At 40.0% G+C, this 18197-nt stretch overlaps 2 protein-coding genes across 2 annotated transcripts; both read left to right on the forward strand.

Annotated features, from left to right (window-relative positions):
* Positions 1–1365: 1365 nt before the first annotated feature.
* LOC132778618 (C-C chemokine receptor type 5-like) lies at positions 1366–11764 on the forward strand. The gene is made up of 2 exons (XM_060781797.2): positions 1366–1455; positions 8437–11764. Exon 2 carries the CDS (start codon positions 8451–8453, stop codon positions 9522–9524), a length of 1074 nt encoding a protein of 357 aa, XP_060637780.2. The 5' UTR covers positions 1366–1455; positions 8437–8450; the 3' UTR covers positions 9525–11764.
* LOC132778619 (C-C chemokine receptor type 5-like) lies at positions 1374–14957 on the forward strand. The gene is made up of 2 exons (XM_060781798.2): positions 1374–1455; positions 13593–14957. Exon 2 carries the CDS (start codon positions 13607–13609, stop codon positions 14672–14674), a length of 1068 nt encoding a protein of 355 aa, XP_060637781.2. The 5' UTR covers positions 1374–1455; positions 13593–13606; the 3' UTR covers positions 14675–14957.
* The last annotated feature ends 3240 nt before the right edge of the window (positions 14958–18197 follow it).

Genomic DNA, 18197 nt, shown 5'->3' on the forward strand with positions numbered 1-18197 from the left:
GTGGTGAGTTTTCCAGCTGAGAATCTTAAACTGCAAATCCACAAATTCTACAGATAAGAGCCCTGATAGTTAAAGTGCAGTCATATTTGGGTAGGATGTAGACCAGTGATTCCCAGCCTGTGGTCCGTGGACCACCAGTGGTTCCCAAGAATGAAAAGTTCGTCCGCGGCCTCACCATTACTACACGGTTGCCTCGAAACCTCGCGGCACTGAGGCTGACTGGTCTCGCAAAACCCTCTTATAGTGCCGAGGCAACAGGGATGTCGGGAGAGGAGAGACTGACTACCCACAAAAGATTACTACTATCACATCAGCTCTAGATTTTTAAATATGCTTTTCTGTGGGCAAGCAGATGGCGACTACTGGATGGCATATGTTCTGTATCGGAAACTGGAACGGATGTGGTCTATTCAATGCAATTTTCTGAATCATCATTCCAAATAACCAAACCAAATCTAAAGTTGATCAATAACCGATTCGTAACTCTTTTGGTACTTATGTTGGAGAGTGGTCCCTGGTAAAGTGGTCCCTGGTCAAAAATGTTTGGGAACCACTGATATAGACTGAATATAATAGGGTCATGTCCAAGATCCTAGTTTTGGTAGCTTGCTTAGCAGCTTTATAGTTGGCAATAATGCCCAGAATAAATGCATTGCTCCAAGGACACAGAAACCATCAGCCACGACTGCACTACTCCACACTGCCCTTTTGTTCATAAGAAAGTGATACGAATGTACAAGAAGACCAGATGATGATATGTAATCTCTTCCTATAATCTCCCCAAAGATGTGCTAACCATTTGTGCACTTTTGCTGTCCAAATACAGAGCATCTGGGTCTAAGATTCAACAGAAGTGATTTTCATCGGGTTTAAGAATGGAAAAAAGGGCTACGCTCAGTTTCAAACAGGCAAAATAAACCACCAGGTGTGAATTAACTTCTCGCATCATCATCATGACTCTACAGAAATGGGGGGGGGGGGGGGGGGTTCATTGAAGGGGACATGTATCCGTTCCGAAAAATGTGTGGTTTTGTGAAGATATGGAGCAGTAAAATGTGCAGATGAAAGATAAAGCCTTGTTTTTGGGGTTGAGTGGGTGTGTTTTTAGCATGGGTTCTAACCAAGATGGTGCAATAAAGTCAACAGAGCAGTAAAAGAATCCTGTAGTTGTCCAAATATTCTACAGAAGTATGGAAACAGATTGTTAAAAAGCTGCCTAGTCAAAAGGCTATTATTAGAAGAAAGGAACTGACATATTGTTTTTAAAGGAGAAACGAACAAATTGCAGAACTCAAAATCTTTCTTCACACAGGGAAGTGTGACATTTCTTTCTTTGTTCATTCTTTTTTCTTTTCTTTTCTTTTTTGCTGAAGTGCATCTATTCCAGTCTTTACTACAAAAACTAGATGCAAAGAACGAAGCTTTCAGCATCATTTATTAAACGTCCATAAATTGGTAAGTAAATTTAAGTTGGAGTGTATCCTTGTGTGTGTGTGTGTGTGTGTGTGTATGCTTTTTCCTACTTATATGGATAAGGAGCAAATATAAAAATAGAAATCAAAATAGATTAGGAATGTTAAGTGGATTTCCACTTTTACAACAAAACTTGACTGCAAATATATAGTTATCAGTTCATATTCGTCTACAGGTTATTGACAGTTTAAACATATCCCTTCTATTCTTAAAGTGTTGCCAGTTATCCTTCATCCCTTAATAATTGGGCAGAATGTTTTTTTTTATTTCCCCTCTCTATTTGATTTTACTAAAATACCTTTAAAAGGGAAAATCAGTGATATTATTCATAAAAATGACAACAAGGTATGAAAGTATTCAGCTTTGCAAAATAAATACTGCAAAAATGTCAGAAACTCAGTCTTAAAAGAGGGAAATTGTGACTGACAGATGTGACCTCCTTTGCAACATTTTAAGAATTGCTCTCTTCACAAGTTTAAAGCTTGACTAGAAACATTAATTTCTCCTTTGCTTTGTAAGCTTTTAAAAAAATGGCTAACATTGAGATCTGTCAGATTTTATTTGTCGTGTCAGGGCAACCAGTCAATTATATTACATTTCTAACAGAACAAAGCAAAAAAACAGACAAAATACAAAATTTGTGAGTTTGGTAGTTGATTAAATGTCCTTTGACCAGTATCTGGCCACTTGGAGTGCTTCTGGTGTGGCTGCAAGAAGGTCCTCCATTGTGCATGTGGCAGGGCTCAGGTTGCAGGGCTCTGTCAGATCAGAGCCCACAAATGTCTCTGATATTTTTTCCAACCACAACACTGATAAGTGGCCCTTATTATGAGGGATGTTCTCTATAGAGGTTGGAAAGATTTTCCTTTTATATTCACTGAAGATAATGCCATTTTTTCACATTTGCCGTGTAGGCTCTGAAAGACACAAATGTGTTCATCATGTAGTTTATTAATGTGGACAATATGTTAATGTTAGAGAGGAATACGTACATGGCTAAGGAAATCATGTCTATTGTCGAAGGCTTTCATGGCCGGAATCACTGGATTGCTGTAGGTTTTTTCGGGCTATATGGCCATGGTCTAGAGGCATTCTCTCCTGGCATTTCGCCTGCATCTATGGCAAGCATCCTCAGAGGTAGTGAGGTCTGTTGGAACTAGGAAAAAGGGTTTATATATCTGTGGAATGACCAGGGTGAGACAAAGGACTCTTGTCTGCTAGAGCTAGGTGTGAATATTTCAACTGACCACCTTGATTAGCATTTCAATGCCTGGCACTGCTAATCAAGGTGGTCAGTTGAAACACTCACGCCTAGCTCCAGCAGACAAGAGTCCTTTGTCCTACCCTGGTCATTCCACAGATATATAAACCCTTTTTCCTAGTTCCAACAGACCTCACTATCTCTGAGGATGCTTGCCATAGATGCAGGCGAAACGTCAGGAGAAAACACCTTTAGAACATGGCCATATAGCCCGAAAAAACCTACAACAACCATTTACATTGCCATATAATTCAGTTTCTGAATGCAAATTAAGAGCACTGAACTGGGTTATATGGCAGCATATTATTCAGTTCAAAGCAGTTAATCTGCATTCAATACTGGATTATATGGCAGTGTAGATGGTGCCTTAGTTGCTGATTATTTGGCACTAAGATCAGGATTAGAAACAGAGAGAAATGATGTGATATTTTTGATTGTTTCGATCCATGTTTGAAAACTGCTAGCCATGGTCATAGCAGATCATCACTTCTCAGCAAGTGCTAGTCATTCAAGTTGTAGGGACCTTGATGTGGATTTGACTACTCATTTTGTCCAGTGCATTTCTGCAAGAGGGGAAAAAACAAAAACAAAAAAACTCCTGGAAACATCTAACAGAACCCAATGCAAAATGCAGACGACCTTGTTTCTCTTTTGCATTGGATTCAGTTACACCTTTCCATAAAAATATGTCCTTCCTGTAAATATATTTCTTAACTGAATGTTATCTTACTAGGAATTCAACACAAATTTTTGATTGCGAAACTATTGGTAAATTATTGTGACACATCTGTCTTTCTGATTGTGTCAACTCATTCTGAACCCTTGTGTGCTTGTCTTCTTCCCCTCATAATCCATTTTAATGCTCATGTTGAGTTTTCTGTATTCCCACTCAAAGAACCCTCTGCAGACGTTATGAATGTCTAACCCCTACCAGCCAAGTAGCTTTCTAAGGGTTTGGGGGACCAGTTCAGAAATAATATTAGTAGCCAAAGTGGTCATCCTTCTGTTTTGTGTAAAATCATCAGGCAAGGTGAGGGCCATCCAGATTGTTTGGAAGTCTAACTTCTATCAAACTTTTACCTAGTAGTACAGGTTTGGGCTTCTGAAAACTAAAATTTCTGAAGGACAAAAATGATTACTTTTGTGCAATAGGAAGCTACCAGAAAGCAGAGACTGTGAACTTGGAGGAAACTCAGATTCTCAAAGAAGAGAGTCAGGCAGAAAACTGTGCACCACTTTGGTGAGTCCACATGTGTTTTAGACTGGGTTTTCTCAGCTGGCAGCCCCTTGTGAAACACAAGAGACCCTTTTTGAAACTGATGTCCAAATTAGGCATATCATGGTGTTACAGCTGTCTTTCCCTTGATGTTTATGAATAGCTTGATTAAGGATCTTATCACACATCCCCCACTCATGCTCTTTTGCCAGTAAGCATGGTGAAGCGGCAAGCACGCAAGGCGACTCTGGCACCCTGCACATCATTCCAGTGTGGCTATGCTTCCCCTATCACATGGGGGAAGTGTCACCCAATCAGGGCAGAAGTGTGCTGACTCCATTGGCGCCTTTCTGTGTTGACAAGGAAGCGTCCTAGGATATTTCCATGCTGTTTGGGGATGGGGCCTCCACTGGAAGTTAAGGGTAATGTGTTACATTCCCATCCACCCTCAACTGGCTGGCAAGTGTCCTAGGATGCTTACATTGGTAAGTGTGATGAGGCCCTAAAAGAACAGCAAGATGGATTCACTTTACAATGGACTCTGACTCAAAGTCCTCCATCCTGCTATATTTTCTCCCTGAAAATAAAAATATATGGAACATTTTTTTAAAAACAGCATGGAAGAGAGTTGCTAAGCTGAAAAACAGAACAGACAAGATTTAACCAACCCTAGACCAACTCTGGCTATATATCTTCCTGGCCATCCTGGCCATCACTAATAAGTTGTAGCAAGTTTCCTGCACTGAGAAAATTAAATAGCTATTCTAAAAGCTGTGCCTAAGATTATAAGGTAATTGCTTTAAAAAAAAAAGAAATATGACGTTGACCTCATAGCTACCATTCCAAAATTTGTGCTGAGAGCAGTCAAAGACTTGCAGTTATTTTTCCCAAACCTTCCGACCATTTCCCACCATTAGGGATAGGGCCATACAGATTGTTGGTATCCCCTAAACCAGGGGTCCTCAAACTTTTTAAGCAGAGGGCCAGATCACAATCCCTCAAACTGTTGGAGGGCCGGATTGTAATTTGAAAAAAATAACATAATTTGAATTCCTATGCACACTGCACATATCTTATTTGTAGTGCAAAAAACCCCACACACTTCAAAACAATACAATAATTAAAATGAAGAACAATTTTAACACATATAAGCTTATTAGTATTTCAATGGCAAGCGTCGGCCTGCTTTTGGCTGATGAGATAGGATTGTTGTTGTTGTTGTTGTGTGCTTTCAAATCTTTTCAGACTTAGGTTGACCCTGAGCGAGGGCCGTGTAAATGACCTTGGAGGGCCGTATCCGGCCCCTGGGCCATAGTTTGAGGACCCCTGCCCTAAACTGTCTTTGATTACATTAACTGCAATGGCTTAATGCTATGGACTCATGGGAGTTGCAGTTTTACAACTCCTTAGCCTTCTCTGCCAAAGAATGCTAGTGCCTCACCTAACTACAAATCCCAGGATTTGTGTTTTATGATGTTGTGTTTTATGATTTAATTGATAATTGTAAATTATTATTGTTATGTCAGGTTTCTGTACATGAGGCATTAAATGTTGCCATAATTATGTTAGAAACCACTTTGAGTCCCCTGCAGTATACAAGAAAAGTGGTATACAAGTAAAGTAAAGTAAAGTAAAGTAAATAAATTCCATATAATTGCACTATGACTATGGCAGAATTTGTTTTGTTAACTCAAAACAAATTCTATAGTGCAGACACACCCAGATATCAATAAATAAATAAATAAATAAATCAGCACCTTTCAGGGTGAGAGTTCTTGTATCCATCATGGCTGTGTATAAAAAGGAATTTCTTCAGGTGTTGCTTGTCACACAACCGGGTAATAACGCTGGCTGACGTACCTCATCTACATCACCATTAGAGGACAGAAACCATCTTCATTTTTTTGCTCCTGCAGTCTTAGCGCCTGTGCAAAGAGATTATTATGGCCATAAGACATTTAAATTGGTGAGATGTCAAGATAGTGAGTTTGTTTGCAAAATTTGATATCTCCTCGTGAATTAAATAACTGCAGATAGTAGAGATTCCTTACAGATTTCCTTAATATCAATGTTTCACTTATGTATGGTGGTGAGTCTCTGGCAACAGAAGGAGGAGGACATGCTTATGACTTGATCAGACAGGCAGGGGGAAAGAGGAGGAAAATGGAGGGAATAGTCCTCCTCTGTTCCCTATTATCTTTCCATGTCTTCTGGGATGGCCTCTCATCTTACATAATTTCCCATCCTTTCCATGACCTTTCTCACTTCCTCTTCGCTTTCTCCACTTTCTCCACTTTCTCCAAAGTCATTATGGGCTCTGTTTCTGGACGTTGCTGGAATGGAGTACTATGGAGCCCTGCTGGAAGTTGCCCTGTATCAGTGGAACTCTGTTTGGACAACGTGCAGAAACAAGGAGAAGAGTAGACAAGACTGTGTCTGATAAAGTCCCTAATGGGATCGGCTCAGTTTGAACTCTTAATTTGTGGTGCCAACCACATTTCAAAAATGTATCTTTGGCTCCTCCATGTGGCAACAGAGAATATGTTCCTAGAATGTATAGCGAAACTTGAAACATTGCCGAAAACTTAAATAACCAAACAGTCCCTGATATTAACTTTTAAAAAAGCAAACACATTTCCGGAGAGAGTATGAATGTACGAGTGATCTTCTATCAATACAAATTTTCACTTTGTTATTATGTCACAATTGTAAAAATTCACCGTCCTCTCTAAATACAGTGTCTCCCCATGTACATGATGAGCCCTTCTCTTTTCAATCTCTAGCACTGTAGTAACCTAAAAGTCAGTTGACAATTTGGAAATGCAGTTTAGGATTAATCCACATTATCTGCTTTGAGCTGGATTATATCGGTCTACACTGCCATGGCGCAGTGGGTTAAAACACTGAGTTGCTGAGCTTGTTGATCGAAAGATCGCAGGTTCGATTCCGGGGAGCGGCGTGAGCTTCCGCTGTCAGCCCTAGCTTCTGCCAACCTAGCAGTTCGAAAACATGCAAATGTGAGTAGATCAATAGGTACCGCTCCGGCGGGGAGGTAACGGCGCTCCATGTAGTCATGCCAGCCACATGACCTTGGAGGTGTCTACGGACAACGCTGGCTCTTCGGCTTAGAAATGGAGATGAGCACCACACCCCAGAGTCAGACATGACTGGACTTAATGTCAGGGGACTACCTTTACCTTTACCTTACACTGCCATATAATCCATTTCAAAGCAGATAATCTGGATTTTATATGGTAGTGTAGACAGGGCCTTGGAAAAGGAATAAAATCCTCAATGATGTGGGATTAGAATTTAAGAGATGAAACAAAAATAGCAATGCCAACATCTGAAAATTAAACAAATATTACTGGTCTTTGAAATCACATTAAATTAACTTCTAAAACATTTTAAAACGCTTTTGATGGTAAACATAGCTTCACAGAAGACTGAAATAGCTACAGCTTGGTTCTGCAGTGGAGACTACCACTACTGAAAACTGGATCAGGAACCCAACAACTGCTTCTTATGGTGATTTAAGAGGGGCCATGGCGCAAAAATGATGATGGATATATATATATATATATATATATATATATATATATATAATATTTCATAATTATATGTGGATATTATAGTTCTAGAAACATAGGGATCTTGGGAAAGATCACTCCAAATCCAATAATATCTTTATAGATGAGAGCTACTGTATTTTTTCATATCTCCATTTTATTCATTTAGAATTAAATGACCAGGGTCTTCTGCCATATACATGATTTTGTTGTTCCCATGCCTGAAGACAGATCAGAGTTTGTCGATATTGCCATTCCCTGAATGTCCAGACAGCATGATCTGTGACTGGTTAGCTGGGAATTAGGAAGTTAATGTTAAAAAGGAACTTTTCCAACTTCTGGTAGACAGCATTTCTACTTGTTGCGTAACTTCAAGTAGTATCCAACTTATGGCAACCCTAAGGTATTATGAAGTTTTCTTGGCCAAACTATGTTCAAAGAGAGTTTTTTTCCTTCCTCTGAGGCCTCTTCCACATAGCTGTATAAAATCCACATTGAATTGGATTATATGGCAGTGTAGACTCATATAATCCAGTTCAAAGCAGATATGGTGGATAATCTGCCTTGATATTCTGGGTTAGATGGGTGTGTAGAAGGGGCCATAGAGTCTCAACCAGTCAGTGGGTTTATATGGCCAAGAAGAGATTTATACCCTGTTTGTCAGAGTACTAGTTGAAGACTCAGTTCACTATACCACTCTTCCTCTCACATAGGCAAATGTGGTCTTTTTACTACTACTAGGCTCCTTCTTTGGAGGCTTTTAAAAAGAGGCTGGATGGCCATCTGTCAGGGGTGCTTTGAATGTGATTTTCCTGCTTCTTGGCAGGGGGTTGAACTGGATGGCCCATGAGGTCTCTTCCAACTCTATGATTCTATGACTACCATTCACAAAAGTAAATAAGCATTATCTTCTTCAGTCACAGGGAGCAAGATGGAGACATCTACAGTGACAACAGATGAGGCTGTAGTTACAACAGAATTTTATTACGGTGACATCCCTACACCATGCTACAGTGTTGCTGTCCAAGAATTTGCTTCCCATGTTCTACCAACACTTTACTCTTTGGTGCTCATATTTGGCATGCTGGGCAATGCACTAGTTGTGCTGATCCTCGTCAGATATAAGAAACTCAAGAGCATGACCGACATCTACTTGCTGAATCTGGCCATCTCTGACTTGCTTTTCGTGGTCTCGCTCCCATTTTGGGCTTATTCTGCAGCCAATGAATGGATATTTGAAGATGCAATGTGCAAAATCCTTTCTGGGATATATCTTATAGGCTTCTACAGTGGGAGCTTTTTCATCATTCTGTTGACCATCGATCGGTACTTAGCAATAGTCCATGCAGTTTTTGCATTAAAAGCCAGGACGGTGGTCTATGGCATTGTCACAAGTGTTGTCACATGGTGTGTGGCAATATTAGCCTCAATACCACAGTTGATTTTTAACAAATTACAACAAGAAAATGATCGCTGCAAATGCACTCTCAGTTTTCCACCTGAAACACATGTCAACTGGAATCAGTTTCTGACACTGAAAATAAACTTGATTGGCCTGATCTTCCCCATGATGGTGATGACCTTCTGCTACACTCGGATCATAATAACCCTGAGGAGATGCAGAAATGATAAAAAGAACAAAGCAGTCAGGCTGATTTTTATCATCATGATTATTTACTTTCTCTTCTGGGCCCCGTACAACATTGTTCTCCTGCTCCAGACGTTCCAAACATCATTTCGTCTTGACAACTGTTATGACTATAGTAATTTGGGGATTGCATTACAAGTGACCGAAACATTAGCAATGGCCCATTGTTGCATTAACCCTGTGATCTACGCTTTTGCTGGTGAGAAGTTCCGAAAATATACATGCACTTTTTTCCGAAAGCACGTTGCTCTTCATTTGTCAAAACATTTCCGTTTTTGGTATACCGAGCCTGTGGAACGTGCGAGTTCTACATATTCCCATTCCACTGGAGAGCAAGACCTTTCAGCTGTGTTGTAAAGGATGTCCAAAGAGAAGACACCATTCTTAAACTGGAGACTGCAGGTTTTTAGATCTCTTTGCACACGGGGCTTTGGACAGAACATAAACAAATACCTTATGACAACTTTAGGGTCAAAGACAAGACTTGAAAGTAAGAGACTTTAATTTCACAAACTGTACAAAATCAACTCTCACATGCAGTTGAACTGCAGATATTATATTCTCAGGGGTTCTGTTAAAAGCAAGGAAAGCAAATCCTTCATTCAAGCTGGACGTATACATTATGTGCTATAGTCTTTGAAACTTATTTGCATGTGTGTTTTATGGCAAGACATATGGCGCCACAGGACTTTTTGACTCGGGGCCCTTCTACACTGCCATATAATCTAGAATAGCCAGATTATCTGCTTTGAACTGGGTTATCTGAGTCTACACTCAGTTCAAAAGCAGATAACCTGGATTTTATACAGCTACATAGAAGGGGTCTAAGATTTCTAGATTTAGTATAGGTTACATAACATACCGAATGTCCTTGTATGCTGCTGCTGTTTCTTCCTCTTCTCTAAGCACATCGAATACCTGGACTTTCCCATTTAGCAGAGTATTATATGCAGGTTCATGCACTGAATTGTAATGTTTTAGACAGAGTAGATCAGTAAAAATCAATTATCAGTAAAATCAATTACTGAAATCAACAAAGATAGGTCTTGTTTTAATCACTGATTTAAACCTGTTTCACCATTGGTAAAGGAGCCACAGTGGTGCAATGGGTTAAACCCTGGTGCTGGCTGAACTGCTGATCTGAAGACATGAAGGTCAGTGGTTTGAATCTGCAAAACAGGGTGAGCTCCCATCTGTCAGCTCCAGCTTCCCATGCAGGGACAGGATGGTAACACATCAGGGCATCCCCTGGGCAACGTCCTTGCAGATGGCCAATTCTCCCACACCAGAAGTGACTTGCAGTTATTCCCAAGCTGTTTCTGACATGATAAAAAAAAAACCATTGGTAATAATATGTTATATATTTGGTAGGCAGTGGCGTGTTTCTGGCCACTGCTGAAATATGTGCATTTGCAACTGAAGTACTGATAACAATATGAAACTGTGCAAGTATGTATCACACTGTATATATCTACAATGTTTATTCCCTCTTTAATCTATAGAATAAAAACAAAATGTCCCCATATGTAAGGATTGAATTGCTGACATGGTGCATTAGGAGGTTCAATAGGAGAAATAGGAAAGTACATTTACGTTTGGTTTGTGGAACTACTCTATTTTGCTTTGCTTGGCCTTGGCCCATCCACATCCAGAGCAAAAGCAAATCTCAGGCAAACATGAAATGCATGAGAAACAAGCAGGGAAGAAAGATTACAGTTAGAGACATGAAAAGAGAAGGAGGGAGTCAAGGCGAATTTAACACTCTGGGCAGTAATGGAAATTACTCCTATTCTCGTACTGGCTTTAGCATTCGTTAAATGGGGCTTTCTAGAATTTTCTATCTTCAGACCTACTGAGAAGGCAGAAAATCTTGTATACAGTGACAAAATGACAGCTATATTTGGCATTATCATTTAGGAATGACATGCAATTTTTTTTACTGGTATCAGATTTCCCTCATCCACTTCATTTTTCTTCTTTTTATCATGTCAGGAGCGATTTGAGAAACTGCAAGTTGCTTCTGGTGTGAGAGAATTGGCCATCTGCAAGGACATTGCACAGGGGATGCCCGGATGTTTTGATGTTTTACCATCCTTGTGGGGTGCATGGGGAGTTGGAGCTGATAGGGGGAGCTCATCCGCGCTCTCCCCGGATTCCAACCTCCGATCTGTCGGTCTTCAGTCCTGCCGTCACAGGGGTTTAACCCACTGCACCACTGGTGGCTTCCACCTCAGTTTATAACAATTGTGCCATTTTATGAGGATAACCAGGAGATTTCAATTGTGCTCCTCAATTAAAATGATAAGATATGGTTTATTTAGAAGAGCCTCAACATAGGGCTGGTGGTCAACTGCACCTCTATAATACATCCGGGAAGCTGAAACTTATTCCTTTCATTTTTCTCATAGGCATACTTTATACTTTATAAGAGTGCTAGAGTAACAGCCCTGCAAAAGTTCCCACCCTGGATTTTATACAACTATGGCTGTGCCATGAATGTCCAATGTGTGGAAATATATAATACTTTCTGAGTCTGCCAATTTGCTGACATTATGTTTTGTTTTTACAAGAATAAACTATTCATGATTGTTTGCGTAGTTCACTGTACATCTGACTTTCTGTGAAAGTTATCAAAAGTTTGTATCAGAACTTGATTTTTTTCCTTTTTGAACTATAGTTTGCAGAAACTCTCATGTGCCTAGATTCTTCCTTATCTGGAAATGGGAAGTCTCTTTAAAATGCCTTGGAGAGTGTGTGGTGACCCAAGTCCTCTTCTCCTGCCTCTTCCTTGGTTCGTGGAGCTGCTGCCTTGGGTCCTTGCTGCTGCTGCCTGGCTGGGCACTTTCTTCTCCTTCTCCTCCTCCATCTCTCATGCAAGGAAGGAGCCTCTAGAGTAAGAGGTGCGAAGGAGGAAGAAGAGTGGGGCTCGAGGTGTCTTCCTTGTGTAAGAGACAGAGGGGAAAGCACCCAGCCAGGCAGTAGCAGCAAGACACGATAAGAGGTGTGAAAGAAGAAGAGAAGTGAGGCTGGAGCCATCTTCCTTGCATGAGAAACCAAGGGGAAAGCGCCCAAATAGGCAGCAGCAGCAGCAAGCAAGAACCCAGGGCAGCAGCTCCAAGACAAACCATGCCATTGCCAAAAATGATGGGAAGGGGAGGGGAATTCTCCGCCATTGCCACCAGTTAAAAAAGAAGTGAAATAATAGGGCTGGACACTGGGTTGTGTGTGGTGTGTGAAGTATCTTTGATATTTGGCGTGAAAGAAGGGTACCCTGCCCTGCCTCCTTCCTGCTGCTGCTCCTGGAGAAGTTAGAGGGCGGGGCCAGCAAGGAGAAAGAGGGAATGTTTTTAAGGAGATTTTATTTATTGAAAAAAATCTCTAAAAATTGAGGGATGACCCATTTGTTATAAAACTTGGTGGGCTAAGAGTGGTAAATGTGCCCTCCATGTGTGGTGATTGTAATCCCTCTAGCCCTAAAACTGAGGGAGACTGGAGCCTGGGAAAGCCAGCCCATTGCTGCCAATAGACCGAACATTTTTGTATTTTCGGATGAGGAACAAAAACTCCCATTCAGAAAGGTGCCCTTTTTCGGAAGGCGCTTGAACACGAAAACTGGGGACTTACTAATGAAACAAACAGAAATGGATAGCAATTCTATACAAATGCACAAGTCTAATATCAAGCTAACTGATGTAGAGGACCAACACGATGACTTTTGGTGAACCTATGAATGTAATCGGGTTTTTTTTTATGGAAAGAAAACTCTAAAAGGTTTACATTTAAATCTTAAGTATTAAATCACAATTATATAAACTAAAGCATGCAATGGTAGAGCAAAAATATCTGTCAGATCTTTTAAAAGCCTTTGAAAACAACTTAGAAGTATTTGAAAGAGCCCTAGGAAAATAGAATGTCTTTACCTAATACTAGCTTGACTCCTCAATAAAGGCACCATCCATAAATAAGAGTCTCCCCTTATAGTCACATACCAAACTTAACTTGATTGTGTAATTTCACAAAGCATGCTAAAGATTATTTTGCTGGGTAAAAAAATTCAAAAAATTGTTATCTTTTTCAAAACACTTTTCGGCACATTTGTGATAGCATTTAAAAATATCTTGACAGACAATTAGCAAAGTTTCAGGTTTATGGATCTTTAATAGAGCCATTAATATAATGTTTATCCAATAATTCAAACATCTAGCTGAGAAAACTCTGTTTAAATTTTACCCATCTCAGTATTTTATCTCAGACAAAATGTTTTGCTATCAGAATGTCATTATGTGTTACAGAATTACCTCTTTTCATAGAAGTTATATTTTTTTTAAAAAAATTTATTAGTGGTTTTTGTACATAAGTGGGGTGGTGGGTGTTTAAAAACCTTTAAAAAACCAGGGGAAATAAATAACCTTGATAATTTTTCAGTTATAGGAAACAAGATGGACACTGCCACACACACAACAGTCGATGACATTCCCACCACAGAATTTGACTATGACTCATCACCGTGCACAGATACCAAAGGCCAGAAATTTGCTTCCCATTTTCTGCCAACACTTTACACTTTGGTACTCATATTTGGCATGCTGGGTAATGCACTAGTTGTGCTAATCCTCATCAGATACAAGAAACTCAAGAGCATGACTGACATCTACTTGCTGAATCTGGCCATCTCTGACTTGCTTTTCGTGGTCTCGCTCCCATTTTGGGCTTATTCTGCAGCCAATGAATGGATATTTGAAGATGCAATGTGCAAAATCCTTTCTGGGATATATCTTATAGGCTTCTATAGTGGGAGCTTTTTCATCATTCTGTTGACCATCGATCGGTACTTAGCAATAGTCCATGCAGTTTTTGCATTAAAAGCCAGGACGGTGGTCTATGGCATTGTCACAAGTGTTGTCACATGGTGTGTGGCAATATTAGCCTCAATACCAGGCTTGATCTTTAACAAATTACAACGAGAAGATAACCGCTACAGATGCACTCTCAATTTTCCACATGAAACACATGCCAACTGGAACCAGTTTCTGACACTGAAAATAAACTTGATTGGCCTGGTCTTCCCTATGATGGTGATGATCTTCTGCTACGCTCAGATCATAGTAACCCTGATGAGACGCAGAAACGATAAAAAGAACAAAGCAGTCAGGCTGATTTTTATCATCATGATTATTTATTTTCTTTTCTGGGCCCCGTACAACATTGTTCTCCTGCTCCAGACGTTCCAAACATCATTTCGTCTTGACAACTGTTATGACTATAGTAATTTGGGGATTGCGTTACAAGTGACCGAAATATTAGCAATGGCCCATTGTTGCATTAACCCTGTGATCTACGCTTTTGCTGGTGAGAAGTTTAGAAAATATACATGTATATTTTTCCAGAAGCACATTGCTTTTCCTCTGTCAAAACACTGCCGTTTTTTGTATACAGAGCCTCTGGAACGTGCGAGTTCTACATATTCCCATTCCACTGGAGAGCAAGACCTTTCAGCTGTGTTGTAAAGGATGTTCAAAGAGAACTCAACCTGACTAATACAGTTTTTCATCTCTCACTATGTGTAGGGCTCGGACTATAAACAGTTGAGCCTTTATAACAATGCAGCTTTAATTTTGGAGAACACCTGGATCTAATGGACCTTGGTTTCTATCATCTGACAAGGTTTACCATAAACAAATCTCAGGTGCAGTGGGACTATAGACATTATATTATCAGAGTTTCTGGAAAAACAGCAGTAAAATTAAGTCTTCATTTAAGCAAGTCATATACATTATATAATCTCTGAAATGCTTGGGCATGTATGTTTTAAGACAAGATAAATATGGGCTGAACCTGATCTCATATGAATCAGAGTTGATTAAAAAGCCAATGATGTTTTAAAAGGGATTTGGATGTTTACATTTAAAATTGGATTTTAAAAATTATTTAAGATTAATTTCAAAGTTTTCCTAACTTATTTTTTAAAAGAGGATCCTAGAACAAAAATATTCTATTAATATGAAAATGCCAGTTCATGGAGACAGGACAAAAACCTGTTCTGCAGCTGGTACATATGAAGTACAGTCTTGTCTCTCCTTAAGTGGTAAGACAGAAAATGCCACTGAATGCACAATTTGGGGATATTGGGTAGATCTGAGTAATGAAGGAAGAACCGGGATCCTGTTTTTTTAGGAACCAGAAACTAAATCAGAAGTCAGTCTAGAACAGTGTTTCCCAACCTGTGGTTCATGGACCACCACTGGTCTGCAAGAACGAAAATATGGTCCACAACCTCACAATTACTACACCGTTGCCTCAAAACCACGCAGGAATGAGAGCGACTGGTCTCGCAAAACCTTATAGTATCGAGGCAATGGGTATGTCTGGAGGGAAGAGGCTGACGACCCATAAAAGATTACTTCTACCACATCAGCTCTAGATTTTTAAATATGGTTTTCTGTGGGCGAGCAGATGGCGACTACTAAATAGCTCGTGCATTGTATCAGAAACTAAACCTGATGTGGTCTAAGGTAAAGGTAAAGGTAGTCCCCTGACATTAAGTCCAGTCATGTCTGACTCTGGGGTGTGGTGCTCATCTCCATTTCTAAGCCGAAGAGCCAGCGTTGTCCGTAGACACCTCCAAGGTCATGTGGCCAGCATGACTGCATGGAGTCATGCAGTCTATCCAATGCATGTGGTCTATCCAATGCAATTTTCTAAATCGGCATCCCAAATAAACAAACTGAATCTAAAGTTGGCCAAAAACTGATTTGTAACCCTTTTGGTAATAATGTTGGAGTCTTGTCCCTGGTCAAAGTGGTCCCTGCTAAAAACAAAACAAAACAAAACAAAACAAAACAAAAAAGGTTGGGAACCACTGGTCAAGAGCAATTGTTTAATGCAGGGGTCCTCAAACTGTTAGAGGTCCAGATTATAATTTGAAAAAAAAAACATGAATGAATTCCTATGCACACTGCACATATCTTATTTCTTCTGAGGAAAAAAAAAACCCACTTTAAAACAATACAATAATTAAAATGAAGAACAATTTTTAACAACAAATATAAACTTATTATTTCAATGGGAAGTGTGGGTCTGCTTTTGTTGTTGTTGTGTGCTTTCAAGTCATTTCATACTTAGGTTGACCCTGAGTGAGGGCCGGGTAAATGACCTTTGAGGGCCGTATCCGGCCCCCGGGCCTTAGTTTGAGGTCCCCTGGTTTAATGTTTGTCTATCTTCTAATGAAGCCTGCATCTCTGAATATTTATGACTGAATGGTAAGAGTTATATAACTCCTCCTGAATGTGATGAAGTGTCGGGAGCTGAATAGATCACCTACCAACTATGAAAGCAACTCGGAACATTCATTTGTTCTCTATCAGCTTCTGGTGGGGATTTGGAAAATTACATCGAATGCGCACAGATGAAAATCAAATAGAGACCTGATATTTCGGAAGAGAAACTTTCCCCACAAATTTGGTTTTGCATCTCATAGCTATTTCAAAAATTGTTCCCTCTACAGAACAAACAGGAACTATATTGCAGACTGGATTTGTGAAAGGAGGGAGAACAAAAACAGCATTAACTCACTTTCTAGTTTTCCTGTTAGGAAATTTAAGTGCTATACGATTTTTGCTTCATAGATTTGATGAAACTGGTCATTGAATAGATTCTATAGAGGAGATTAAGTATGCCAGATTGCACGGGTATCAGGAACCTCTGTGTGATAAGTGGTTTAGAGTTGGGAATCTATACAAATAAAAATGTAATGTTCGTTTGTGGGATTAACATAATTCAAAAACCACTGGACGAATTGACACCAAATTTGGACAACATATACCTAACAACCCAATGTATGTCCTTCACTCAAATATTTTTTGATTTTGTCTTTTGGGAGTTGTAGTTGCTGGGATTTATAGTTCACCTACAATCAAAGAGTATTCTGAATTCCACCTATGATGGAATTGAACCAAACATGATGCACGGGACTCCCATGACCAACAGAAAACACTAGAAGGGTTTGGTGGGCATTGCCCTTGAGTTTGGGAGTTGTAGTTCACCTACATCCAGAGAGCACTTTGGGCTCAAACAAGGATGGATCTGGACCAAACTTGGCACGGATATTCCATATGACCAAATACGAACACAGATGGAGTTTGGGGGAAATAAACCCTGACATTTGGGAGTTGTAGTTACTGGGATTTATAGTTCACCTACAATCAAAGAGCATGCTGAAGCCCACCAAGGACAGAATTGGGCCAAACCTCCCACACAGAACCTCCATGAGCAACAGAAAATACTTATGGCCATCCAGTCCAACTCCCTTCACCAGGGCAAGAAAACATAATCAAAGCCCTCCTGACAAAGAGCCATCCAGCCATAGATATAGATAGATATATATGATTCACGGAGCCCCCGGTTGCGCAGTGGGTTAAAGCACTGAGCTGCTGAGCTTGTTGATCGAAAGGTCGCAGGTTCGATTCCGGGGAGCGGCGTGAGCTTCCGCTGTCAGCCCTAGCTTCTGCCAACCTAGCAGTTCAAAAACATGCAAATGTGAGTAGATCAATAGGTACCACTCCGGCGGGAAGGTAACGGCGCTCCATGCAGTCATGCCGGCCACATGACCTTGGAGGTGTCTATGGACAATGCCGGCTCTTCAGCTTAGAAATGGAGATGAGCACCACACCCCAGAGTCAGACATGACTGGACTTAATGGCAGGGGACTACCTTTACCTTTTTATATGATTCACACACAGAGAGATATATAGTATCCTAGATTTGAAAGGGACCCTTAAAGAAGGACAATGATATTTTGCATGTTCCAGAGTGGGCAAACCAGACACTCTCCACATCAACACTGACAAAGAAACAGCAAGAAGTGCTGTTTACCCACAAGCATAAAATCTATTTTATTAGCATAGTACAATATCAGTATTAATTATTACTATATTGTATTAAACCATTACATTGTAACATTATTATTAATATTACATGTAATACAAATATATATTTATAATATCATATTATTAGTAGTGTTATATTGCATTA

Source organism: Anolis sagrei, chromosome 6 (genome assembly GCF_037176765.1).
Source record: "Anolis sagrei isolate rAnoSag1 chromosome 6, rAnoSag1.mat, whole genome shotgun sequence".
NCBI lineage: Eukaryota > Metazoa > Chordata > Lepidosauria > Squamata > Dactyloidae > Anolis > Anolis sagrei.